Here is a 26,702-nt window from a genome sequence, read left to right as displayed (position 1 = left end):
ATCTAAGAACTGTCGTATTTATTGTACCTCAGAGACCTTTGTTTCAGGGCATTTCAAAGAGTCCACACAATTCCTCAGCATGGAACAACTTAGACCATGGTGAACCTATGACACAAGGTGACATGCCACAATGTTTTGGATGACACGCCAGCATTCACCAATACCCAATAACTTTTCTCAAAAGGGTGCCCCATTTATGTATGATATTCAAATGCCATCTGAGAATGGGATGTGCTCTTGCGCAGCCACCAGATTCTCCAGATAGAGTCATGCTCTTGTGTGGCCTCTGGGCCCTCGAAATACCATGTGAGAATGCAGCATGGCCGCAGATGCCACAGAAGAGAATTCTTCAAAGTCATTTCAGGAAACCAAGACCTTGTGCAACCCAGAACTGCCTCAGGTGGGTCTCAGGGGGCCTGTCAACAGAAAGAGAGCTCCACCTGAAGGCAAGCAGTCTGCAGCAGATCCTGGGAATCACACAGGTGACTGGACTGTATTTGTTTAAATAAATGAATATGTAAAGAATTTTTTCTCTTTTGTTGGGGGCAGGGTGACATGCCAGCAGAGTCAAGTTAGGCATTTTTCAAATTTTTTGACACACCAAGCCGAAAAGGTTCGCCATCATTTAGGCCAAATCAAGGTGTAGATAGTCCTTGACTTACAACCACAATTGAGCCCAAAATTTGTGTTGGCAATTGAGAAATTTGTTAAGTGACTTTTGTCCCATTTTACAACCTTTCTTGCCACATCACTGCAGTTAAATTAGTCGCAGAGTTAAGTGAATCTGGCTTCCTCACTGACTTTGCTTTTCAGGTCACAAAAGATGATCACATGATCCCAGGACACTGCAACGGTCGTAAGTGTGAAATATGGTCATAGGTCATCTTTTTCACTGCTGTTGTAACTTCAAACAGCCACTAAATGAACTGTTGTAAGTTGAGGACTACTTGTATTCACAAATACAAAGAAAACACAAGAATAGAAAGAATTATGCTTGTCCTTTTCCATTTGAAATCAGTTCCATTGTTAGGACTGGAATCTGGAGCCACCTAGCTAGGGGACTCCAAATAAATAAGGGAGTGTGATGTAGCAGCCAATGGGTCAAACAGGTCAAATATCAACACTTGATGTGAATTGTTGCATCTCCAATTATCTTTATTTGCCCCTGTGCCCTGGGTAGGGAACAGATGGATTTAAAGACAAGGTGCCTTGTTAGGCTCTGCATCCAATCTGTAGAAATGATTAAAAAGTTGAGGAACTGAGCAGTGTTTCTGCTCATAGTTGCCAGCTCCTGGGAAGAAGGCAGAAGAATAACTAGGACAGTGAATACAAAGAAATGCAGCAGACTGACCAAGAATTATATTTTGGCTTAGGCCCCTTCAGACTTGACCACCAAGGCACACTGTAGGTGACCAACTCAGCAACCCATAAGGTTTCCATGGATTCCTTTTCCTACTAGTAGTTAAAATTATATTATATATAATTAAATTTGATGATACGCTGCCTCCCTGCCAAACAATTCCTGTTCCTGAACTTGTCATGAATATCACTTTTGCCTTAAACGAATTAGACTTCAAAATTACAGCTGGTTAATAAATCCTTGTGTAGTAACTATTACAACTTAGAATGAAAACAAACCAGAAGAGTCAGACAGAATCTATAGATTGACTTATGCTGATTGGCAAACAGGATTAAGAAAGCTAGCTAGCTAATATCCCAATAAATTCAGAATTATCACAGATGACATTCCTCTTTGGAGACATGAATGTCCTTCAGATTAATGATTTAGCACTGTCCATTTCTGGAAACTGACAAGTATCTGTATAAATGCCTTACCAGACAGTATCCATATTTTATTAGGGGGTGCCATAACTGTCTTTTTGTTCATGTTTAAAAAATAATTACAACAGATGGCAAGAAGATGTATGCATAATTGTCAAATTAGCACAAACAGTGAGGTGTAGAATTATATTCTGGGAAATGTGTGCAGTTGAAATCTTGTTCCAGAATATAAAAGATGGACAAACTTAATTTACAGTAAAGTAAACCTAAAGAAGTCCTCAAGTCAAGCATGAGCTCTAGTTATTTTATGGACATGTTCATGCAATTTCCTTGGTAGCAATATGGAAGCCATTGACTTTTTTCAATTTCACAGACTAGCTAACATCCTGGACTCGTTTTCTATGTCTTCTATTTAAGTATAAACCAAGCCTGTTCAGTTTCCAAGATCAGAGAAGATCAAAAGAAGAAGACAAAAAGTAGCTAGCAGATCACTTCATTATCCTGTTTTTTATGGTAAGTCAGAAGATAGGATATAGCAATTAAAAGTGCTGGACTATGACAGGGTGGACCAAGTTCAAACTCTGCTTATGAAACTCACAAGTTGATCATTAGCAGTCATTGTCTTGAGTGATAATCAACACAGGATTGTTGTGAAAGTAAACACTGTGGGGGAATAGCTTTTGGGTTTATTAGCCAACTGCAGACTGTCTTTCACAGCCAAGTTAAAGTGCTACTTACCATTTCTAAGACAGCAAAAATCAGTTATAACTTTTGTTACTCATAGTGACCCCTATCTTCTCACATGAATGATGGCAACAAATAATGCAGTTTTTATTATGTACAGAATTAACACAACTTTAGCATGGTTGGGATTGAGGAGAAGATGGCTAAAGTGGCATTTTTAGCCATTTGACAAAACTCATTCTGGTTTTATGCAGCTGCATTCAGAGGGAGCCTGAGGATTATAGAATAGGGTCAAACCTGTGCTTGAAAACAGGCATGAGGAATGTGATACCAGAAAGCAGTACAGGGCTTGTTCTCTCTCTTTCTCTCTTCACGGTGCAGCCTCTTTGCAGACTCTGGGCCTGAAATCATCAGAGACTGGGCAAGGAAAGAGAAAAAGTCTGGTCTGAAAGAACAAATTCTCTCATTCCCAAAGCAGGTGGCCTTGGAAGTCAATGCATTAAAACCAAAGAAAGGGGATGTGTGTGCCAAATTCAAGTGCCCATTGCTGCAAACTGCAGGGTTTTAAGAAAAGTGGACAGCCATTTGTCTGAAATGATACAAGGTCTGCTGCTTTAACAGGGGGTTGTATTAAAAGACACCCAACGTCTCTTCCAACGTTATTCTGCAGAATCTACACCCTAATGACCCAGATTATAACACCAACTGGATGGTCAATGAGGCACATAGTGAAGCTGCCACAGCTTGCTTTCTGTTTAAAGGGGAAAACATTACTTAACATCCAGACAGCTAAGGATGACTTTTAAGCTGCCTCAGATAAGGGGTGAGGGATGAGAGGAAGGCAAAGCAAGGAGTCTTCTAGGTCTCTTTGCTGCCACCTAGGGTTTATGCCATGTCAATGTGATAGTTCTAGAAAAATTGTTCTCCTTAAAATAATGAAATAATCTCTCACCATTTGCAGAAAGTAAAAATGTATCACTGAAAATATTCATTAAAGTTGTGTTTTGACTTGTAGAACAAATAATTTAATTTTAACCATCTGGTCAGACTCCTAGCAATTACCAAGAAAAGTAATTGGGAAGGAAGCTAAGGGTGGCAAAAGATGAAATACAGGAAGAGGAGGAAAACAGCCTCAACTGTATGTGACTGTAGCAGGAATTTAGGTATACAAATAAGGCATTTGTAATTTATGACATTACTACACATCTGCTATTTTGGCACTGCTTATGAAGTTTATTGTGGACTCTTCTGAGAAGTGGTTAATCCTAACTCTGCCATTTCCAGCTTGACAGGTACCCATTTTTCTCCAAATGCCACTTTAAATGATCCCCTTGAGCCATAGGATTTCCTTGTTTTGCAAGATTTTTCCAATTTTCACTGGCAACACAAATAGAATTCACAAATATTATTACTGCAAGACAAGAATATCCAAGCTACTACCAACACATATATTGGATTGCATTAGAATTCCTCCCCCCACCCTATCAGCACTGCAAAGCTTATTGTATGTGCATTATGCAATGTTTATTTTAGCAATAGCACTTACGAGTATATTTCGTATCTCCCCTCATTGCAGGTTGGGAGGGAGAGAACCCTGAAACAGTAAAAAAAAAAAACCGTACACCCCCACCTATGTAGTGCAGTACTATTAGCTTTTTACACATTAAATTCTAAAAAAAAAAGTTTGATCCTTGAGATTGTAGTTTGCATCGTTGCTACAGTATAAGCAATCCTCAGAACTGCGGTTTAAATAAATGCTCCCGCTCTTTCAGAGAAGCTGGTTTGGACTTTGAATCAAGGATTGCTTCATTCGAAATACAAAATATTTGCACGAGCAAGTCAGGGCTATCGGATAGGGCTGCAAACCTTCCAGCGATCGCCAGACCGCAACTAAGAAGGTAACTTTCCGCTGCCATCTGGTGGTCGTGTGAATCTCTCCGTCCAGCTCATACAATCCTAAACTTGTTCTCCAAAGTTCTCCCAAGCCCTCACCAGTTGTGTTTTACGCCTCTAGGAATGTAAATTAAGAGTTTTCAAATCCAGTGACTCTTATTCGCCCTTTCACGCGCTTAGATGCCCCTTCGACAAAATGGGAGGCACATCACTGACAATTTCGATTTCAAACCCAATAAATAGAGACGGGCTCCACGGGCAAAAACAGCAAGTCCTTCATATTTTCAACTTGGTGCCCTGCCTCTCTCTCCCCCCTCCCCAAAGAAATAAAAATAGCCAATCTTATCGTTCAACAGTTTTGGGTTCATATCAGGAAAATAACAGGCTGAAACTGCATTGCCAGACTGGGGTTTTACTTAAATAGTCAAGTACAGAGATTTTTTGCACGTGGAACTGTGGAATCAAAGGAGCGGCAGGCGCTCCCTTGCTCATAACTTACTCTTTCCTATCATGCGTTCACAACTGCAAATCACTTTCTAAAACCAGGGGTTCTCAACCTTGGCAACTTTAAGACTTGTGGACTTCAACTCCCAGAATTCCTCAGCCAGCAAAGCTGGCTGAGGAATTCTGGGAGTTGAAGTCCACAAGTCTTAAAGTTGCCAAGGTTGAGAACCCTTGTTCTAAACTTTCTAGGGAATTTTTCTCACTTCCGCCCCTGGAGCAATGAGGGAGTATCGAAATTTTTTCCTACGTCCGTCTTCCAACCGCAGTTCCTTCGCTTTGCAGCTACCGGGAGCCGGAGCCGGAGCTGGGACAGCCCATTCCTCCCGTCATGCTCAGCGGTGCCGTTGGCGCAGTCACAGCGAGGACGGCCTGGTGGGCGGGGGTTCAAAGCGGAGGGCGGCAAGCACCGCGGTTGAGGCTGGGGAGGGGGTCGCTAAGCGGAGCAGGATGGCGGCGGTCTGCGCAACTTCAGGGGAGCTCAGCCTAATGGATAAAGGCATTAAGAGGTGAGAACTGTAGGGAGGAAGTGGAAGCCCTGCAGAGGGGTTTCCTAGCTTTTTGTTAAATCCCGTCCGAGGTGTTGCGACTGCGAGGCTGCATCATTTTTGCACATTTAGGGGTGCTTCCCCTTCATCTGGTTGTCATGCAGAAAAGTGCTGTGGTACATTTGGGGAAACAGCTCCACCTTTGAAGATTTCTCCCCCCCCCCTGGCCATTTTAAAGTAGACTGGGAGATGATAAGCCTGAATTGTTGGCCAAATACTATTTAGCCTTTTAAACTATTGGAAGAAATTTCAAAGGGATGCTTCACAGAATGTGTGGTCTTATTTATGTGGAAGAAGATGGCAAGTAAGTTGAGGCCATCCTGTTTAAAAAGAAATATTTCCATAATGTATAATTTAATATACATCTGCTATCATAAGGTCACTACCATGGAATTGATAGCATAGAATTAGATTTCTTCACTTTGGTGGAGAAACATTCCTCGAGGGCTGCAAGTCATGGTATATTTTTATTCATTAATATATATTTGATAAAGTAGATCACAACCTACTCCTTGGTAAGCTAGAAAAAGGTAGGATAGACAACATTATCACCAGATGGATCTGTAGCTGGCTGGCAAACCGTACTTAGAGAGAAGTAAGCTGTGGGGTACCACAAGGTTCTGTCTTAGGCTCAGTACTTTTCAATATCTTCATCAATGACTTAGAAGAGGGAATTGAAGGGGAACTCATAAAATTTGAAGATCGACACCAAACTGGCAGGCATAGCCAACACCTCAGAATACAAACTCAGGATCCAAAAAGATCTTGACAAACTTGAACAATGGGCCCTATCCAACAAAATGAGTTTCAATGTGGAGAAAAGTAAAGTTTTACATTTAGGGAGGAAAAATCAAAGGTACAAATACAGATTGAGCAAAGACCTGGCTTAAAAACAGTAACTGTGAGAGGAACTTTGGAGTCCTAGTGGACGATCACTTAACCATGAGCCAGCAGTGTGCAGCAGCAGCCAAAAAAGCTAATACAATCCTGGGTTGTATAAACAGAGGCATAGAATCAAGATCGCGCAAGGTATTAGTACCGCTTTATAAAACCCTAGTAAGACCACACCTAGAATACTGTAGCCAATTTTGGTCACCATTTCACAAAAAAGATGTTGAGAGTTTGGAAAAAATTCAGAGAAGAGCAACTAAGATGATCAAAGGCCTGGAGACTAAAACATACGAAAAACGGCTGCAGGACTTGGGTTTGGCTAGTCTAAAGAAAAGAAGAAATAGGGGAGACATGATACCAGTATTCCAGTATTTGAGGGACTGCCACAAAGAAGAGGGGATCATGTTATTCACCAAAGCACCAGAGGGCAGGACAAGAAACAATGGTTGGAAACTGATCAAAGAGAGAAGCAACCTGGAATTAAGGAGAAACTTCCTGACAGTGAGGACAATTAACCAGTGGAATAGCTTGCCCCCAGAAATTGTGGGTGCTCCATCACAGGAGATTTTTAAAAAGAGGCTAGACCTTCAATTGTCTAGATGGTATAGGTTCTCCTGCTTAAGCAGAGGGCTGGACTAGAAGGCCTCCAAGGTCCCTATTCTATTCTATTCTATTCTATTCTAATTTGGATTACTGCAATGCCTTTGAAGATTACCTAAAACTTCAATTGATTCCGAATGTAACAGTTTGCACAGTAATTGGGACCCCTAGTTTGCTCTTGTAACATCTTTGTTACAAGCTGCACTAGCTTCCAGTTTCTTTCCAGGTGCAATTCAAAATGTTGGTCATCGCTTTAAAGCCCTATATGAAAAGTTATTTGCTGGACTGTCTCTCTAAGGACATCTACCCATCCTATCGGGTCAGATAGGGTTGGCACGCTCCTAGTCCCTTCCCTTAAATGTTGCTGTTTGAAAGGAACTAAGAGGCATGCCTTTTCCATGGCAGCCCTGTGGAACACTCTGCCTCATGAGGTTCAGCAGGCCTCTACCTTCCTAGCCCTCTGTAAAGCTTTGAACACCTGGCTTTTCCTCTAAGCACTGGGATAAGATTAGATGACTGCACAAAGAAATTTGACTTGGCACAATAAGTATTTATTAATGCTAAATTTTTTCTCCAGAGAATCATGAAAATACTGGTGTATCTCGTATATAGTGTGGTTTTGATGGGCTTGAACACTTGGTATTTGTTATAGGTAGTCCTTGACTTATGACCACAAAACTCCCTTTTTTACAACCTTGTAATCCCTTAATTCAGGGTAGAGTCATAGCAACTGGACGGAGCTGACTAGTTGGATGCCCTTCCTGACACCGCATGGAATTCGCATCAGATATTTTTTCTTTGCACCCTAAAGAGAAAAATCTGCCGCTACCAAGGATTGAATTCTTAACCTTCCAAGCCCAATTGAGCACCACATTTTTGTTGCTAAGCGAGGCAGTTGTTAAGTGAATTTTGCCCCATTTTCTGACCTTTCTTGCCCAATTGTTGCTGCTTTTAAGTTAACAACATGCTGCTTTTAAGTTAATAACACGATTATTAAGTAAATGTGGCTTCCCCATTGACTTTGTCAGAGGGTCACAAAAGATGATCACATGATTCTGTGACACTGCAACCATCCTAAATATGAGTCAGTTGCCAAACATCTGTATTTTGATCACGTGATCATGGGGAAACTGAAACATTTGTAAGTGTGAAAAATGGTCATAAGGCACTTTTCCAGTGCCATTGTAACTTTGAATGGTCACTTAACGAACTGTTGTAAGTCAAGGACTACATGTACTTCAAATTTTCTACATACTGTTAAAACTAATGTTTTGTCATATGTTCTTCATTTGTAGTTTAGCAGAGCTACCTTTAAGTTCAGAACTTCACACACTCAACTTGCATTGTAACCTGATCTCCAGAATTGAAAGTCTTGATCACCTGTTGAACTTACAACATCTAGATTTGTCATCAAATCGCATACATTGGATTGAAGGGCTAAGTTGCCTTGCAAACCTCCGTACCTTAAATTTGGCTTGCAACTTGATAACCAAAGTTGAAGGTCAGTCCTTAGATCAAGGCTTGATGTTGCATTAATACAGGTTTCCTTCCATTTGTGGGATGAACTCAAAAGCAGTGTTTCCCAAACTTGGCAACTACCAAAAGTGTTGACTTAAGGTCTGGAATGGCAATTCTAGGAAGTTCACACATCTTGATGTTACCATGATTGGGAAGCTCTGTGTAGAGAGGTTCTTAATTGGGGTTCTTAACTGTGGTCTGTAGATAAATTTCAGGGAATCTGTGTACATGAATGGGAAAAAACTGGAACTTTATTCACTTTTTTCATTCAGTAATGTATGTCAGCAACAATCTGATTTATGATCTCTAGACTTCAAAAGTTTTCACTTTAATGAAACTCATCAAAAATTATACCTTAGAAAAGATATTGTTATAAGTTTAATGGATTAATAAAGAAGCACCTATATTGCTATAATTGTTATTTTTTTAACATTTTGGTAACCATACTTGGGCATAATTGATTTACATTGCAATAAAATACATTTTTCTGAAACAAGGTCCATAGATTTCACCTGGCTGTCAAAGGGGTTCATGACAGAAAAAGGTTAAGAATTCCTAGGATAGAGAAATCTTGCTAAAGGATTCTTGTTGATTCTCTTGCAGATATCAGTGCTGTCTCTCCTACTGTTCTGAATGACTTCTCAAGACCCTCAGACAAAATAATTAATAGTGCAGATTCCCCCTTCCCAGAGCTTCTCCAGTGGAAATGTCTAGACCAGTATTTTGAAGATATGTTGACTTCACCTCACAGAATTCCCTCATCATACTGGCTAGGGAATTCCGAGAATTGAAGTCCATATTTCTTCAAGTTGACAAGGTTGAGAAACACTGGTTTAGTGCAATACGTAATACTACTTGTCAAAAAGCTGGATCAAGCCTGTTTGAACTTTCCAAAGCTTGAAGATTTATTTGAAAATGAATTCATTAGGAAAACCATTTTTAAAGTAATAGCTGGAATTTATATTTCTGAAACTTGAGAAATGGTAACTATTTGCTGTTTCATAGAAACCTGGTAGGATCAACCACAGAATATTCTGAATATACTGAAATATATTTACGTGCCTAAAGCACTCTGCCACATCATTTAATAATGGAGGCTGAAGTAGAAATGGCTCTTAAGACTTGTCATATTCCCATTCCCCTTTCCCTCTTTAATTAGAGGTCACAAATCTGTGAGATGGGCAGCTATTTAAATATGTATAAAAATATGCAATGATATCAGAAGTACACTGCTGCTACAAGAAAACTGTGTGCATTCTGCAGCTCTCCATCCCTCCTTCCTCCCCGTCCCCCAAGATTTCTAGTATGTTCTGAGTTCTTTGGCAACCTAATGCCAAACCAGCTGTAACTGAGTCAGAAGACTAAAATAGCTATGCTGAGGTTCACAATTAAAGTACATAATCAGATCAGGAATAAAAGAGATGAAGAGTTCAGGGAATCATAACCTTTGGCTTGGCTACCTAGGCTAGTCTAAATTAATGGACCTTCGTAAGTATCCTAATGTTAACTTATGATCCATTTATAAATGAAGAAGGAGGCAGCAGGCTTAGTCAGGATTTGTAAAGGATACATAAAATAAGGTAAAGCTATCAGAACAATAGCTCTTTAAGAGTTAAATGCTGACTAATTGGATGTGGTAGTAGAATGCTCACAGAATGCTAGAAATTTTGAAGTATTTCAAACTGAAATATTTGTAGGGCTCACTTCTGATTGTTTGCTTATATAGTTGCTTTCATTTTAAAAATGTCTCTTTCCTAGGGCTGGAAAATCTATATAATTTAACTAAACTGAATTTATCTTACAACCGTATAGATGACCTTTCAGGTAAGAGATTTTCTGTTCAATCCCGTGAACATCTACTCAAACCTAAATGTTACTGACTTTGAAGGAACTTATTTGGAAATACCTATGTGCAGAGCCTATCACAGTGATAGTCATTGGCTTCAAAATGGTAGGCACAGCCAATTGATGAAAGCCCTACCTTTTTGTATGTGCATGCAATGCATTTGATGAATAATTTAAAGAGAGTAGGATTAGGATTACTGGATGCATGCACCATTTTGAGGCCAAAGATGCTGACACCCCTGAATATGTTTGTGCCAGTGCGGTTTTGGAGGTTATTAGAACTGTTAGAAATAAAGGCAGTTTATCAGCAGGACTAGCTCAATACATTCTAGTGTCTATAGCTATCAGCCTTATAAGGTATTCCAGGCAAGGAACACCCCCAGATGTACTAGCTCTATTTTATTGTAAGGTAACATTAACAGAATCTTGCAAGTCTGAAATTACATTTCTCATCCATTGCCTTTACAGCCCAAGAAATTAGGAAGGGTCCCTTCTGAGTTATTATTATTATTATTATTATTATTTAAATTTATATACCGCCCTATCTCCCTTACGGGACTCAGGGTGGTGAACAGGTAATAATAAAAATCACAGTAAATATTACATAAAAGCCTGCTCTAAAATATAGAACCCCTAACAAAACCCAATCAAAACTACGCCAGGCCGGCCGCATGGAACAGATGAGTTTTCAGGGCTCGGCGGAAGAGGCGCAGGTCCGCAATTGTACGTAGGTCGGGGGGCAGGTCATTCCAGAGGGCAGGAGCTGCCACAGAGAAGGCTGTCCCCCTGGGGGTTGCCAGCCGGCATTGGCTGGCCGACGGTACCTTAAGGAGGCCCTCTCTGTGGGAGCGGACTGGTCGAAGGGAGATATTTGGTAGGAGGCGGTCTTGCAAGTACCTAGGTCCATTGCCATGGAGCGCTTTAAAAGTTGTTACTAACACATGCTTGCCATATCCACACTCCTTCTGACTGTTGCCCTGGCTGTGTCTCTTCCTGTCCCAAAACCATTGCCACATATTGTTACAATGGCTGAAAATCCAAATGGTGCCTGCTCTGTGATAATCTCATAATGTATTGACAAATTGTCATTCTTGGTTCCTAAATCAATGCCCTCTTTGAATTAGTCTCTCCCCCCCTATTCCTTGGTTTGGCAAAATCTGCTTTGCAATCATAATTGTTCTGTGGAGATATGCACAACCCTTTTCCAAAAAAATAAATAAATAAATTTGGAATACTTTACAAAAGAAGGAGAATTTTTTCCTTATTTTAATTAAACTGCATAGACAGATGATTTTTTGACATTTCATCGTTTATTATTGACTTTATTTTTATAGGACTTCTACATCTTCGAGGACCCAACTATAAAATTAATCATATTGAACTTCACAGCAACTGCATAAATAACATTAACCATTTACTTCAATGCCTTAGTGGACTGCAATACTTGACTAATCTTACTTTGGAGAAAAATGGAAAAAGTAATCCAGTGTGTGCCAAAATAGGTAAAAGTGTTGCAATTGTTCGGGTGGATAGGATAAAATCTAGTGCAAATGAAACTAATTTGGGAAAGCATTTGGGGGCTTTTCACAATGCAGTTATAAAGTAATTTCTTTTATTATCTGAAGGCTACAGAGAGATTCTCCTTCAGGCTTTACCTCAACTATCCATTTTGGATGGGAAGAATATATTTGGTGAACAGGTCAACTTAACGGAACCAAACTCATCTGATTTGAAGTGTTTGGAAGATCTCTTAAGCTGTTTAGTTTCATCCAGTTATACAGATGAAGAAGAGGTGCTGTAAATTAATATATTTTTTCCTTTTATTTTAAGTTATAAAATTAGTTTGAATTTTTCTCTTTATGACTTAGAATTTTTAATTTTTCTTAATAGACTTATGTTAATTTGCCAATAATAACACCACGTATTGATCAAGTATTAGCCCAGTTTCGCCAGAGGGCAAAGATGTCAGCTTGGACTACCACTAGTTCTTCCACTGAAATAATGTCATCTTCTGAGCCAGAAAAAAATAAATTTGATAATGACTCAAGGATAAAAAAACTAGAAGAACAGATATCTCACCTCCTGCAAAAGGTAGTAACTTTTAATGTTAACAAACGTTTGTTGGTATATTTTCATTTGCATCATATTATTCCAATAGAAGAAAATATATGTAGCTCAGGGTTGAACTGTATTTTTTGATAACATTGCCTGGGTATCCATTTTGTTGGAAAATATTGTATAAGTAGTCTATTCCTTTTTCTGGTGTTCTGGATTGCTTCAGTGTGTCTTGTATGAATAATGTTTTTACTTGGGTCTTCTTGTGGGAGATCGGATTGTTACTTTGGTAATGGAGTACTTTGTTAGTGTAGTTTGTTTTTCAATGTGTTTTTTATTTCTAAAAACATACTATCCTTTCCTGGATTAGCAGAGGAAACAACAGCAAAAAAGGGAACAGGATCAGATAAGAGTTCCTAATCAACATATTCTTATTTTCAGGTTACTAATTCTTCAAAAGCTGATGTGACTGTCAAAGCCAAAAAAGAAACTGATTTTGCCTCAGAGAGTGGTAGTGAAAGTGGAAAAGAGAATAGAAAAACAATTAAAAGGAGCAAGTTGCCTAATTATCGAAAAAGCACTTTATCAACCAAGTTCCCTTCTCAAAGGGGCAAACTGTCAGCCAGGTATGATATCTTAGTCTTAATTCAGTTATCAATGCTTTCATATTCACATGTAGTCTGTTACTCTTTTATGAAAATAAGTAATTTGCAGAATTGAATGTAACCTGATTTTCATGAAAATGAGACTAATTAATGGTGAAGCCTAATAGTGATAGATCTTAATTATAAATAATTTCTATTTTCTCTTGTAACTTGGATAACAAAGCTAAAGTTCAAATGTAGCTGTTGAAAATTGCTGGTTTTGGATACATTTTATTTACTGCCTGAAAAGCTAATCCAGTGGCATATTGGCAGAAATTATAGAAAAGATACACTTTTTGAAGAAATTTACCTGTGGGATAGCTTTATAGCTTTTAATCCCTTTCTAATTACTTTGTGTCCCTTTAAAAAAATGCCCACTTGATATTCTGGAAAGCTTTTATCCATTCCAATATGCAAATTCAATTTCTATTTCACTTTAGAGAACAAGAGAAACATTTCATCAAGTCTAAGTTTCAAGAATCCCACATCAAAGAGGAAGAAAATTCAAGCCCAGCTTCCGAAATTGCAAGCTTGAAGAAATTGGGTGGGCAGAAAAGTCAAATGAAAAAACTAAAAAATGTGGATACTGGTATTCAAGAAGAATTCACTTACAGGGTAGAAATATTTATTATTCTGAAATTATGAGAGCCTGAGAAATTTTCTTTTTTGCTTTGTAGAATTGATATAAACTTTAAATTAAAATAAAATTGGGGTAGCTTTTGTTGTAATAGAAGCAAGGGATTTTTGATACATTACTAGTGTGTTTCAAAAAAGGCATTTTGTTCTTATTTAGGCACTAATTCAAGAACTAGATCAGGAGAGAGAGAAGCGATGGAAAGCTGAACAAACTGAAAAGAAACTGAGTGAAAGCATCAAGCACCTGCAGAACCAGGCCAAAGAAGAAAAAGATATTCAAAGTCTAGCTGTTTACACTACAGATAGGTGAGTATTAGCATACTCTATAATTTCTTTTGAGTTGACAATATGTGGTTGTAATTTACTTGGAGAGAATTTATTCATTCCTACATTCTTAAGCCCTTGAGAGTAGTAAAATATGACCAGTTCTTGTAGGTATATATTGATTAGCAAATTGTTGGACTCACTATATCTTTCAGATTACAGAGTTTCTAAGTTCTAAGGAGACATTACTTTTGGCATTTCTTTCAGTGAATTTGATGGATATTACCAGGTAAGAAAATGGCCTAGGAATGGCAGAGCGAGGTGATCCTGAGCCATAGAACTTCAATGAGTTATTTGATCTGCAAGTAACTCCCTGGCCAATTTGATCTTGCAGGGACAGTATGCACTCCAGGTGTCTTCAATTAAACCTTTGTAAGTTATCAGGACCCTGGAACTGCCCTTACACTATATTAATGCCTATCCTTTGGAATGAGGTTCTCTCCAAGATCTGAATGGTCCATGTTCTGCACATTACTAGCTGTCCAAGGTTTGATTCTCTTGCATTATGATTTAATCAAGAACATCTCAGTTCAGATGTGCCTTGACCAGAATAGTTGTTCTGACATCTCTTCATTTGCTCAGTCAAGAGTTTAAATAGCTGTTTGAATTAAAATAATGAAGTTGTTGTGGGAAAGATAGGAAGAAGGTGTGTTGGATACACCACATCACATTGAATTATTTCTAAAATTAATAAGCTGGAATTTAATTAAATAAATATACCATCCACATATATGTTTCTCAGGTTAAAGGAACTGATTTTGAGAGAACGAAGTGCAAAGACAAGACTTCAGACTGATATTCAGCAACTGAAAGAAGAAGCTGAAAAACTTGGTAAGGAGCTAGAGCGGTCCAAACACAAAGAAAAGGATCAGCAAAAGGCACTACAGACTTTAGAAGAAGCTCTCTCCATGTTGGAGTCACAAAAAGCACAGCAACAAGCTTCAGAGGTATAATTGTTAGTTCTGAATATAAAAAAGACTGTGTTAACATTACAATTAAACATTTCTTTGCTTTTTGAAAGAAAAAAATTAATGTGATCATAGCTATACTTGATATATAAAGAATAACTCTGTTCTTCCCTGAATGTGGCCAGATGAATTGCTTATATAGATTTTTGGAGCATGTTTTAAGATAAGTTCATCAGAATGATAAGAGTCAATAGTGTTTGTGTTTTGATATTGGATCAAAATAGCTCTGCTGATTCAATCCAAAAACTTTAAATTCTTGCTTCCACAGTGCCCAAGAGTTATAATAGGCTTGTGAAACCAGGTGATAATTTGTGAAATTTTAAAAAAATGTAACAGTTATTAATTGTACTCTTGCTACTGTTCAAGAATATCTGCTTCTGCTATCAAGCTTTGAAATTGTGATCGTTTCTCTTGCTGTTATTTCAAACACCACAGATGAAAAGGATTCAAAGTGCAGAACTTAAAGCATCAGCAGCCGAGAGAGAAGTACAATTACTTCGAATATCTCTTCAGCAACAAAAAGACAAGGTGGAACAAGTCCACGAACTCCTAATGCTAAGAGAGCAGGAACACAGGTACATGTATCCTGATAATCCAGCAAAGATATGTAGCATTCTTGAGTAGGTGAGGAACAGCTCATTTTACATTTTTGAAACTTTGAATAAATTCTGGCTGTTTCCAACCTCTAGGAATAGCAATAGCCTACAAACCCACAGCTACACTCTGCCAGGAATTATCCAAAACCAAAGACAAGATACAGAAGGACGAAAGAAACAATGTAATCTACAAAATCAACTGTAACAATTGCAGCCAATTCTACATGGGACAAATATCATGTCAATTAAAAAACAGGATCCACAAACACTGGCTGGCAGTTAAATGTCACAATTCCAAATCCTTAATCTCTATCAACACCAAATAACACCAGTTCAATTGGAGCAAACACAAAAATCATTGGCCATGCTACCACCCACCATGCTCATGAGTTCATCGAAGCCTGACACTTCACAAGTAATTCCATCAACAGACACATTGACCTACAACCAGCCTACAATTGGCTTTTATACTGTTTTTTTTTGTTTTGACTCTACCTACTTTCTAGAACTCAATTCCCAGCACGCCAGCCAAAAACATATGTACCCTTCCTTCTGTTTTAAAAGGCTAGTGTGTAAGCTTGAAAGATAACAGAAAGTCCTTATGGCAGAAATGGTGGTTCTATAATGGAATTGTAATCCATCCAACTGGAATTTTTATGAAATCCCGGACTGTACTTTGTGTCTCCACATCAAGTGTGGACTTCTTAGAAGTACAGAATTTTGCTGTTCGTAATTTCTTTTTCTTTTTTTTGAAACACATTTTATTGGTTTTTTAATTCTTAAGACAAAGTGCTCAGGGCACACCGTGGTGTTGGGGTAGTCAAGCTGTTTGTAATTTCTGTTTATCTTAATGTGTTCTGTCTTATTGTTCCAGAAAAGAACTGGAAACCAGAGTTACATTAAATGGCTCAGAATTTCAAGAAGCTCTGTCAAAAGAAGTAGCTAGAGAAGAACAGAGACATAAAGATCATATTAAAGAACTACAAGAAAAACGTCATCTATTAAACCAGAAATATAAGGATCTAGAGGATGAGTTCCGTGTAGCCTTAACTATAGAAGCCAAAAGATTTTCAGAGGTAAGAACAGGAAAATATATGGGGAAAGAAATCATAGGAGTTATTTTGGTCTTCAATTTCAGTATATGTTGAATTGTCTAAGCTACATCGAAAACATGTAAGGTTGAGGTCTCTGATTCTATTTCTGAAAATTGTATTTTATTTAAAAGCTCTCAAAACCTAAGGTCCTTATTAATAAGCTGCCAATATTATCACCAATCATGCAGATTTTAAAATGGCATTTGTACAAGTAACATATAATAAGATTGCAGTCTTTTTCGACAACCTTTGTCTAAAAGGTTAACAGATATTTAGAATGTTCTCTTGAAAGATCTCCCTTAACTGAGATAAATGTTTTTCAGTGTTCAAGGTGCAGGTGAAGGATGAAAAGAAAGTGGTTTGGGTTCTTCTGATACAGGCTATGTGTTCTTCTCCCCAGGGTTCCTTTCCTACACCCCAGGTTTTCAGTTCTAGGTAGATTTTTGTATATTAATTCTTTCTAACCAGAATTAAAGTTCATTTAGTAGTAATGAAGTCATTGCCCATTCTGAGTTAAGAATAAATGTATGTGTATATCACAGTGATTCAAATGTATGAAAGACAGTCAATTGATTTAAGTCTCACTAAATTTTAAAACAATTTTGCTATTTGGTCCAGTTCTTCAAATGTCCTTCAATTTTATAAAGCTCTTAGCTTCATCCTTCTCATTCTAATACTTCTTAGAAACTTGGAGGAATCATTGAGGACCTAGCTATGAAGAATTAGCATAATCATTGAAAGAGCTTCTTGTAGATTAGTGGAATGATTTTCTTTAAACACCTTGGCAAATGTATACTGCCTGCTTGGTCACTTCGGATCCTAAAAGAATTGTGACTGGGATAATAATTTCTCAAAAGTAGAACAAAACAAGCAAAAACCCCAGCCTTTTAGAAGAAAAACTTATTCATGAAACTTTAAAGCAGTGTATTTTTTAAAAGAAATGTATTGCAAGTAAATTTTTTTAAATACAATCAGTTTCATTTGTTTAAATGTTTCTTATTCTGATATGTTTTAAATTAACAGATGGCTTGAATTGTTCATTCACGTGCAGGTTAATATTGCATGGTGGATGCATTTTTAAATTGAATGTCATTCATTAAAATGTTATGCTGAACACCTTATTTGAATCTTTTGTTTTCTTGCTAAAATAGGTTAAAGAAGGCTTTGATAGACTCACTGCTGAGCTGGCAGAGCATAAACAAGTTCTTCTCCACTCTCAGCAAAAGGAAAAGCAATCTGCTAATTTGATCCATGAGCTGACATCTGTGGTGAAAGAACAAAAAGATAAAATCACAGAATTAATCAAATCAAAGCAAGACATAGTTTACAACTTGAAAGTATGGCTTTTTAGATATAACTGTTATATATTGTGTTCTATACGTTGTGTTTTGTGATGATTCAGAAACATACTTTAATAACAATAACAAAACATTTTGTGATGCTGCACTTTAGTTTTGATTCCAGCTCAGCGCAATGAAAGCAATTTGTATGATCATTGAGTAAGTAGTGATGCTAAAAAGTTCAAGGAAATACAGATTTATATGAAATAATTGAGAAAAATTAATAATTCAACCATTGTCATTCATGTGTGGCAAAAAATATGGTTTCTTACCATGCAGGTGAGCCATAAGAAAGTTAAAATTTACATGCTTCATCATCCCATCTCTCATTATTCATGATTCCAAGCTGGTGATGAAAAGCTTTTCCATGATGAAACATACCCTTGTGAATGGAGCACAGACGGTTAGAGAGAACATGTAAAGTTCCTGTCTTGAAAGCAGATGCAGGAGAGAGAAGAAGGAAAGTGTGTGCTTGTGTATCTGGGAGAAATGTCTAATTAATAAAGATGAATCTATTGTGTGGATGGAGCAGAATAGGTAGGGTAAGATGGCATATGTTTCAAAACTTGGAAAATATTTACTTTTCAACCTGGAAAGCAAAAGGTAGCTTTTTTATTCTTTGGGATTTCTTTTTATTCGTTAGCTTTCACCATTTCATTGCCCTTGATTAAGTGCTTCATCAGGTTTGCTTTTCTAAATCTACAGTTAAGGTCACAGGAGCTCAACTAATAGATGCAAGAACTATTTTCCTTCAATGACATTAGTTTCTCCTAGAAATCACAACTAAAGGTCTTACTACTGTCAGTAATAAATGATTATAAATAAGCTGCAATATGTATGTGAAGAAGTTTGTTTTTAGAATATCAAGAGTTGTTTGTTCTATTTTTTTTCTTTTTACTTTTGGGTAAAGAGTCGGATACAAACTCTTGAAAATATGGTAGAGGAAGACCAACAAAAGACAATTCAACTTGAGCTTCTTAAGCAGGAAAAGTCAAAACTTATCTCCCATCTAACAGCTCAGGAGTCTGTAATTGATGGATTAAAAGCAGAAAGAAAAATATGGGGAGAGGAGCTGGCACAGCAAGGTAATTACTCATTTATCCTTTATCTAACCCTATTAGAACGAAGCAGGTTTATCTTTGTGTGCCTAATTCCCTGTAAAAGCCACAAAACTAAAGTCTAATACTATACATAGAGGACTGCATATTCCCACCTTCCTGAAAGATCACCAAAGTAGAGAGAAGGCAACGTGTCCCCTTACATTTGCTAGGAGAAAAAAGCATCTGCAAGAATCTTGCTTGGTGAATGGCTTTGAGAAATCAAAATTTTCTGAATATGGGATCAAAGTACAACAGTTGGCTATGTACCTCAATTGTACAGCATATACACCTACTTGGAGGATAATTTCTCATGGATTGTGCTATTATGTTTGCAGTGCTCCACAAAGTTAAAATTATGCTTTCCTAAGATGCATCTTCACACTAGAAGCAGGAGACTCTGTAAAATGAGTGGCTTTTATTTCTTAAATATCTCTAAGGCCGTGTTTCTCAGCCTTAGCAACTTTAAGATGTGTCAACTTTAACTCCCAGAATTCCCAAACCAGCATGCCAACTGAGGAATTCTGGGGATTGAAGTCCACACATCTTAAAGTTGCTGAGCTTGAGAAACACTGGTCTAAAGAGAACATTTAGAAATGCCATGATTCCCTAGATACTGCTTTCCAAGCCATTATTTGAAACACGACATAGTTCTTTTGACAAGACTTGGATGTGTTTTGTCTCTGTCCAAAATAGGTTGGCATAAATAGTAACATTTGCTCCTCCTCAAATCCCAAAACAGTTTAGAGTAAATGAAGTAAATGACCTCAATGGCAATCAGTTTCCTAGCCACTGACACACTAGGGAAAACAATGCTAGCAACAATTATCCACTGCAGGAGGAGACTGGTCATATCATCAACTGCAATATCTAAGAAAGTGGCTATTTTGTTTTTCAGCTACAGGGAGAGAAAGTAGTAATTGTATTTAGAGTTACTAGATAGACCTGAACCCAAAAAATCAGAAGGATCTAATTATCTGCTTAAGTCTACTATTTTCAAGAATAAAAATGGAATGATAATTTTTTATTTTTCTGCAGGATCCAGTCTAGGTCGGTCTCTGGAACCAGAGGTTTAATCTTCTAAGCTTTTAGACTTATGCTGGAGCCCATCCTCAGGCAACTTCTCTCTAACAGAATGTGTCTCTCACACATTCTGCTAAAAAGAAATACCTTGAAGATGGGCTCCAGCATGAGTCCGAAAACTCAGAAGACTAAATCTCTGGTTCTGGTGACCAACCCAGATTGGATCCTGCAACATTATCCTGGGACACATACATTTACATTCATTCATTTTGGTTTTCTGTTTGCTTGATAGCTTATGAGGCATATATGTAGGCTTCTGGATGTTCCTAACCTGTAGTCCAGTTATGATTACATTTCTAAGAAGATGGATTGCCTGTAAAAGCAGAAGGGCAGGCCACAACCTAAATAATAAATGAATCTGGTATTTAAAACCAGTCTGCCATTGCTGATCAAGCTGTAGATCTGCAGTGATCTATCCTCCGTGATCTTTCTTATTTAATTTCAGTGTTTACTGTACCACAAGCACCAATTCTTTGTTTTCCTCAGGAGCTTCCCTTGCTCAAGATCGGGGAAAATTGGAAGCCAAAATAGAAGTTCTAACTAGTGAGACTGAAGCTTTGAAAAAACAAAATGAATCTCTCAATGATGCTTTGCAGATTAAGTCTAAAATTGTGGAAGATCAAACCGAAACCATTAGAAAGCTGAAAGAAGTAAGGGTGCTCTTCTTTTTTATAACTATCATAAATAACAGTTTAGACTAGATCATACCTCAGTTTAAGCCTTGATTATTGAATAAGACACAGTTGGATCACAACATGCTAATCCAGAATGAAATTGATCAATGCACTGTGTGAACCCTGACAGTTCTAAAGCGGGGATATTGATACATCGGGGCTTTATACTTTTATTTTGGGGCATTGGAAAGCTGCAGTGGACATGATGCTATAGCTTCATGAATGTATTGAATACTGTTTTTATTTTTTATTTGTTATGCTTTCTGCTTGTGCATTGTCTTAATTGTTACAGAGGGAAATTGGTGTAGATATCAGCACTTTTTTTTTACAGTTTGGTACCACTATTAATCTTATATTGTTTTAATTCATTGCGGTAATTAGTTTTAATGGCTTTTATTTTATTTTTATTTTTGTTAATTATAAAAGCTGCCCAATCATTAGGTGAATAAATAAATGCTGTTAAATAGAAAAGTCTTTATAAATAATGTTTGGAGTCAATCACATCATGATTAAAAATAGTTTTGCTGAGTGCAAGGATAAGCATTAAATAGAAAAAGTGATTTAAAGATTTTGGTTGGATTAAATCTCATGAATTTGTGAGGTTGTGCTGGTAATAAGGTATTTTATAAAAAAAACTGTTTTTCCTATTTGTTACTCCTTTTCAAAGTAGAAAGAATTACGAAAGTTATGTGATGAATAAGAAATTTTAAATTCATTAAAACATTTTACTTTGAAGGCCTCACAGAACCGAGATGAGCAAATAAGAAAACTCCGTGAAGACAATATTGAAACACAGAAGAGACTTCAAGTACAACTACAGGAAAAAGATGCACAGTTAGATAATTTATTGGAAAAATTAGAAAGGCAAAATGAGAGAAAAGAGGAACTTAAACATCAATTGCAAGAAAAGGATGCTGAGCTGAATGATATCAAGGAATCCTATAGGTGCTTAAAACCAATATCATCTTCTACACACATTGAAATATTATGGACCATATTCATTCATGATAGGAAAAGAAACTAAGGTTAAAAATTAAGCCCCTTTTCCCATTTGTAAACCTTGACATTGTCTGGTGGAAAGTCTGGCTTAATAAAGTAGGATTTTTCATGGACTATAGGCCACTTAGAACATATTTATTATATTTCAGTGTGATGAATAAAAAATGGCAAGATAAAGGTGGATTGCTGAGCAAGTTGGAAGCACAAGTTAAACAAATGAAAGAAAACTTTGATATCAGGGAGCAGCAGTTGAGAGAGGAAAGAGATAAAAGTCTTCAAGCTCAGAAGTAAGTATTTCGATAAGGTCAGTGCACAATGTTAAGGTAAGATTTTTCAAACCACAGGTGTGAATGAATAAGCATGCTTATAGACCATTTTATCTGAATACTAATTAGCCAAAATTCAAACTTAAGTCACAAACTCTGGTTAATTTTATTTAAGCCAAGAATGCTAGTCATTTGGCTGAGGTGCTGTGGTCAAAGCATTAAATGTCAGTTTTGGTTTACAGGGATGAGGGGTATTTTGAGGGTTGTCTCTGTTTCAGTATGAAGGTCAGAAATGTCTCTCTGTATGCAGTTCATTCACATGATGGTTTAATAAACTAGAGCCTTTGTTTTATATGTGAATGAAGTGATTGTGTGGGCTTTTCTGCTTGTGTTATAGTGTCTTTTTATGCCATACACTTAACATTCAGAACTCATTAGATCTCGTATGCGATTTTAGAGAAAGGAATTGTTTGTAGTATAATTCATGAAGACTGCAATCATTTATTACTTTGGATTGCTGTCTATTTTTATATTTTTTGAAGCAGAGGTTTCAAAGGACCAGATTAAATTAGGAAGCAGTTTTTGAGCACAGCTTTTTTATATCCTCTAGGAATAATTACTTAGTTAGAGTTGTACCTATTGGTATACTTCTGTTCTTGCTATTATCTTTGGAAAAACAGCATTTTCATGCATTACTTGAAGCAAAGCAGTTTCTGTATTTCTCATCCCTTCTTCTTTAAAAAAACTTTAAATACATGTTATTCTTTTTACCAGCTTTCATATAAAATATACAAAATTAAGTTTTCTATTTTAATGTGATTTTAAATAGTACATATGGATTTTAAAAATGTACTTGTAATCAGTCTTAATAGAATGTTAATACTGTAGTGTAGTCTAGATTTAATGACAGATATATATTCTTAGAATTATTCTTTATTTGTAAGGAAGATGTTTATGTGTTATGTGTATTTTCTTTTCTGTAGTTTCCCAAATCTATTTCAAAAAGCCCTTACGTGAGACACTGTAGAGGGAAATATAATTTTTTGCTTTCTGATACAGAGGCATCATTGGATTTCACTTAATAGATATACCCAATATCAGCAATTAAAAATTATGATGGGATAGAGGAAATTTAAGAATGTAACTTGTTTAGGATTATGATGGAAAAACTTCATTCTATGGATGATGCTTTCCGAAGACAGCATGAATCAACCATTGCAGCACATCAAGCAGAACTGCTACAACTAGCAAATGAAAAGCAGAAACAAATTGCGGCAGCCAATGAAAAGGTGACTGTGCTAAGCAGTTGAAATCAGTTATATGTTAGTCAAATGAGTTTGCTAGCAAAAGGGATCAAATGTTTACCTTTTTAAATATTGCCTTCACTTTTCTTTTGGAAAAAAGTTTAGGATTCAAGAATTGGATTCTTTACAAGGAAGAAGTACGAAGGAAAGAACTTGGTAGCTTTTTTCTCTGTGAAATTGTTCAGTTAGGTTAATAGAAAGGTTAGATGTTGACTAGGAAAAGCAAAAAGGTGGATAGGTTGGGTTGTGAAACTGATCAGAAAAGTCAGGACATGTATTTGCTAGAATAAAATTAGTTCATGTTTCCAATACAAGAATGCATTTTTTTTAAAAAAAAACCAAGGATAAAAGACTGTATGTGGGTAAGAGAGAGAGACAGAGGCATGGCTTTTATCCAGGTAATCCTTGTTTAGCAACCACAGTTGGGACTGGCAAATCAGTTCTTAAGCGAAGGGGTCGCTAACTAAAATGGTGACTGTGCTTATTATCTTACTTCATTCAGTTTTCCTTTGCTTTACAGCAGGACTCCCACTTCTGGGCCATGGCCCATTCAGAACTGGGCGAGCTATTGTGTATGCAGCTCCATTTGCGTGAGCGACACATCCTCATGTGTGTAGCTCCATATGTGCGAGTGGTGGGTGCACGTGCCCACAGCTTGCACAAATGGAGCTGCAAATACACACACCTGCAACTCACATGGAACCATCCCCCCCCCCCATTCTGCCAAGTCCCAAAGTTGGGAACCGCTGCTTTACAGGCCTGAATAGATTGTAAATGGGAAGACTGGTTGCAAAGTTACTTTTTCATCACCATTGTTACTATGAATGATCACTGAAAGGGCCAATCAGTTGCCAAATGAGGATTACCTATATGTGGTCTCTAGAAAATATATACTTTTCTGCCTCCATGGTATATCTTCACCTGATTTCAGACCTGGGTTTACTGATACGTAATAACCATATCAACAACATTTATTTCAGGTTTACCAGGTTGAAGAAGAAATGCGTCAGTTACTACAAGAAACTGCAAAGAATAAAAAGGCTATGGAAGAGAAAATAAAATGGCTAACAGTTGCTTTAAGTGATATTCAGCAAGGACTCTGAGATACATCTAAGCACANATAAATTCTTTGAAGACTTAAATTCTCTGATTTTAAAATTTATTTGGTAAGGAAGGAAAGCTAGAATTAAATTGAAAATGTTACAAGAAGCTAAGGAAAATGAAGGTTTTGGCTTGCCAGAGTGGGTTTTATATTATCAAGCATCAGTACTAACATGGATAAAAGAATGGATAACTCTTAGAAATCAAAGATTGTTGTAGGGAGGGACATGGCTTACAACTTGGTTGGCATGCTTTCCTATGGTATGGGAAAAACAAAATTCATATTTTCAAAACCACTATATTAGAAGTGCATTATTACTAACATGGGAAAAAATAAAATGTAAAATATATTTGAAACTTCCAGGATGGCTTTCAACAATGGAAGCGTTTGTACATCCAAATTTATTCCGTCTTGAGAAAATATGGACATATAAAGATATTCTAAACTCTGAAGGGAATTTAAAATCTAAACAGATGGAAAATCAGGGTATTAATCTATCATGGTGGGCATATTTACAAATGCAAGTGAGATATGATAAAGATGTTAAATTGTATGGATTTTATAAAGAGCAGGCCTTGTTTGATCAGATATTATTAATCTCTGATGAGAAATTAATAAAATTATAACTTTATTGAATTTGAAAATGGAAAATGAATAAGTAAAAGAAACAATTATAATATGAGCAAAGAATTTTGTATACAATATAGACTTAGAGAAATGGCAAAACTTGTGGGAAAGAAATTATAAATTGACAATGTCAACCTCTTACAAAGAAAACTTATATAAAATGTTTTATAGATGGCACTTGCCACCAGGAAGACTAGTAAAAATGTTTAAAAATATGTCAGATAGATGTTGGAACTGTAACCACAAGTCAGATACTTATTACCATGTACGGTGGACATGTGTTAAAGCAAAGAGATAGTGGACAAAAACACATACTATTGGCTAGAAAATATATTGGGAAAATATGTAGATTTTTTTATTAGCTATAATGCCAGAAAAGATTGACAAACAAAGTATATACTTGATTTTACACGTGATAACAGCGGCAAGAATTATATTCACACAATATTGGAAAAATGAAGAAATACCACCAGAGGAAAAAATAATTTAAAAAAATACTAGATTGTGTGGAAATGGACAGATTTACTCTGAGGTTGAAAGAAAAAGAAGAAACAATATTTTCAAACTTGGGACTTATTTTATCAATGGCTGGAGAAAAGAATAAGGGGTTAGGAATTCAATTTGTATTGGTGAATGATAAACTCAGATAACATGTTTGTTGAATAAGTACTTTTGAATTGTATTAAAAAATCAATAAAAATTCTCAAAAAAGAGAAAGAAATATGGTTTTATTGCCTATTCTTTCCCTACTGAAAGGATTATTCAGCTCAAGTACGTTTGCCATTATTTCTGGTCTTCAATGCCATTGTCAGGTCTTTGCCAAATTTACACAGTACTTAGAAACCACCTTCCATCTGCATCCTTAAAACAGCATTTTTTTTTTAAACATGAGCATTTAAAGAACACTGAAGGGCCCAATTAGGTAATTAAATTCAATTGCTTGCTCGTTATAAGAATCCACATAAAAGCATCACTGACAGATGACTCTAATCTCTGCTTGACTCATCCCTTGAAGGAGAAATTGCTCATTTTCTAGATAATTGAACCAGGGCTGAATGGAAGTATACTGCTTACAATTTAAAACTTTCTATACCTACGTATGAAAATAGACACCTGAACAGCCCAGAACCCTAGACAGAATTAAGGGCCATCCTCTGCAAGGCTGGGAACGTTCAAGTTTTGTACACGCCTGCAAATCTAGGCACCGGCCATTTAATAGAAATAATTGATTTCTGGATCTTAAGATGAGCGTTCTTCAAGGCAGACTCAGAACTATACGATAGGTCCTAGCTGTTCAGCTAGATGGATGGGAGTTGTGGTTGCAGAAATTTACAGCCTTGCCAATTAGAGAAAGTTTCATTTTTAACACAAGCGGGATCCGTCGGACTTTGGGGAGCTTGCTAAGCTGGAAAGGCGGGTTGCAAATGTTTCCTCCTCGGAAAAAACCTCTTTTTTTTCTTCCCTACACAAAACTTTGTCTCCCAGCAACTGAGAGGCAGCGTCACTTCCTCCTCCCCCACCCAGCAAGCAGGGCTGGGAGGCCCGGAGCTGCTTCATTCAGGGCCAGCTGTGCTCGCTGGCGGGCGGGGAGGAGAGAAGGCCGTCCGCGAGGGCCACGTGGGGCCGCCGCT

General features: G+C 37.0%; 1 protein-coding gene across 1 annotated transcript; it reads left to right on the top strand.

The window, feature by feature from the left end:
- Positions 1–5,310: 5,310 nt before the first annotated feature.
- LRRCC1 (leucine rich repeat and coiled-coil centrosomal protein 1) lies at positions 5,311–24,461 on the top strand (the record flags this gene model as incomplete). The annotated part of the gene is given in 19 exon segments (XM_015823671.1): positions 5,311–5,369; positions 8,195–8,400; positions 10,176–10,241; positions 11,597–11,764; positions 11,888–12,054; positions 12,153–12,353; positions 12,759–12,943; positions 13,402–13,576; positions 13,755–13,903; positions 14,664–14,868; positions 15,325–15,464; positions 16,360–16,561; positions 17,731–17,916; positions 18,830–19,004; positions 20,586–20,749; positions 21,510–21,718; positions 21,922–22,059; positions 23,192–23,327; positions 24,323–24,461. Coding segments are annotated over 19 exon segments (3,054 nt in total).
- Positions 24,462–26,702: the final 2,241 nt, after the last annotated feature.

Source organism: Protobothrops mucrosquamatus, unplaced genomic scaffold (genome assembly GCF_001527695.2).
Source record: "Protobothrops mucrosquamatus isolate PMUCROS unplaced genomic scaffold, P.Mucros_1.0 scaffold1944, whole genome shotgun sequence".
Lineage (NCBI taxonomy): Eukaryota > Metazoa > Chordata > Lepidosauria > Squamata > Viperidae > Protobothrops > Protobothrops mucrosquamatus.
This window is presented reverse-complemented; position numbering and strand designations above follow the sequence as displayed.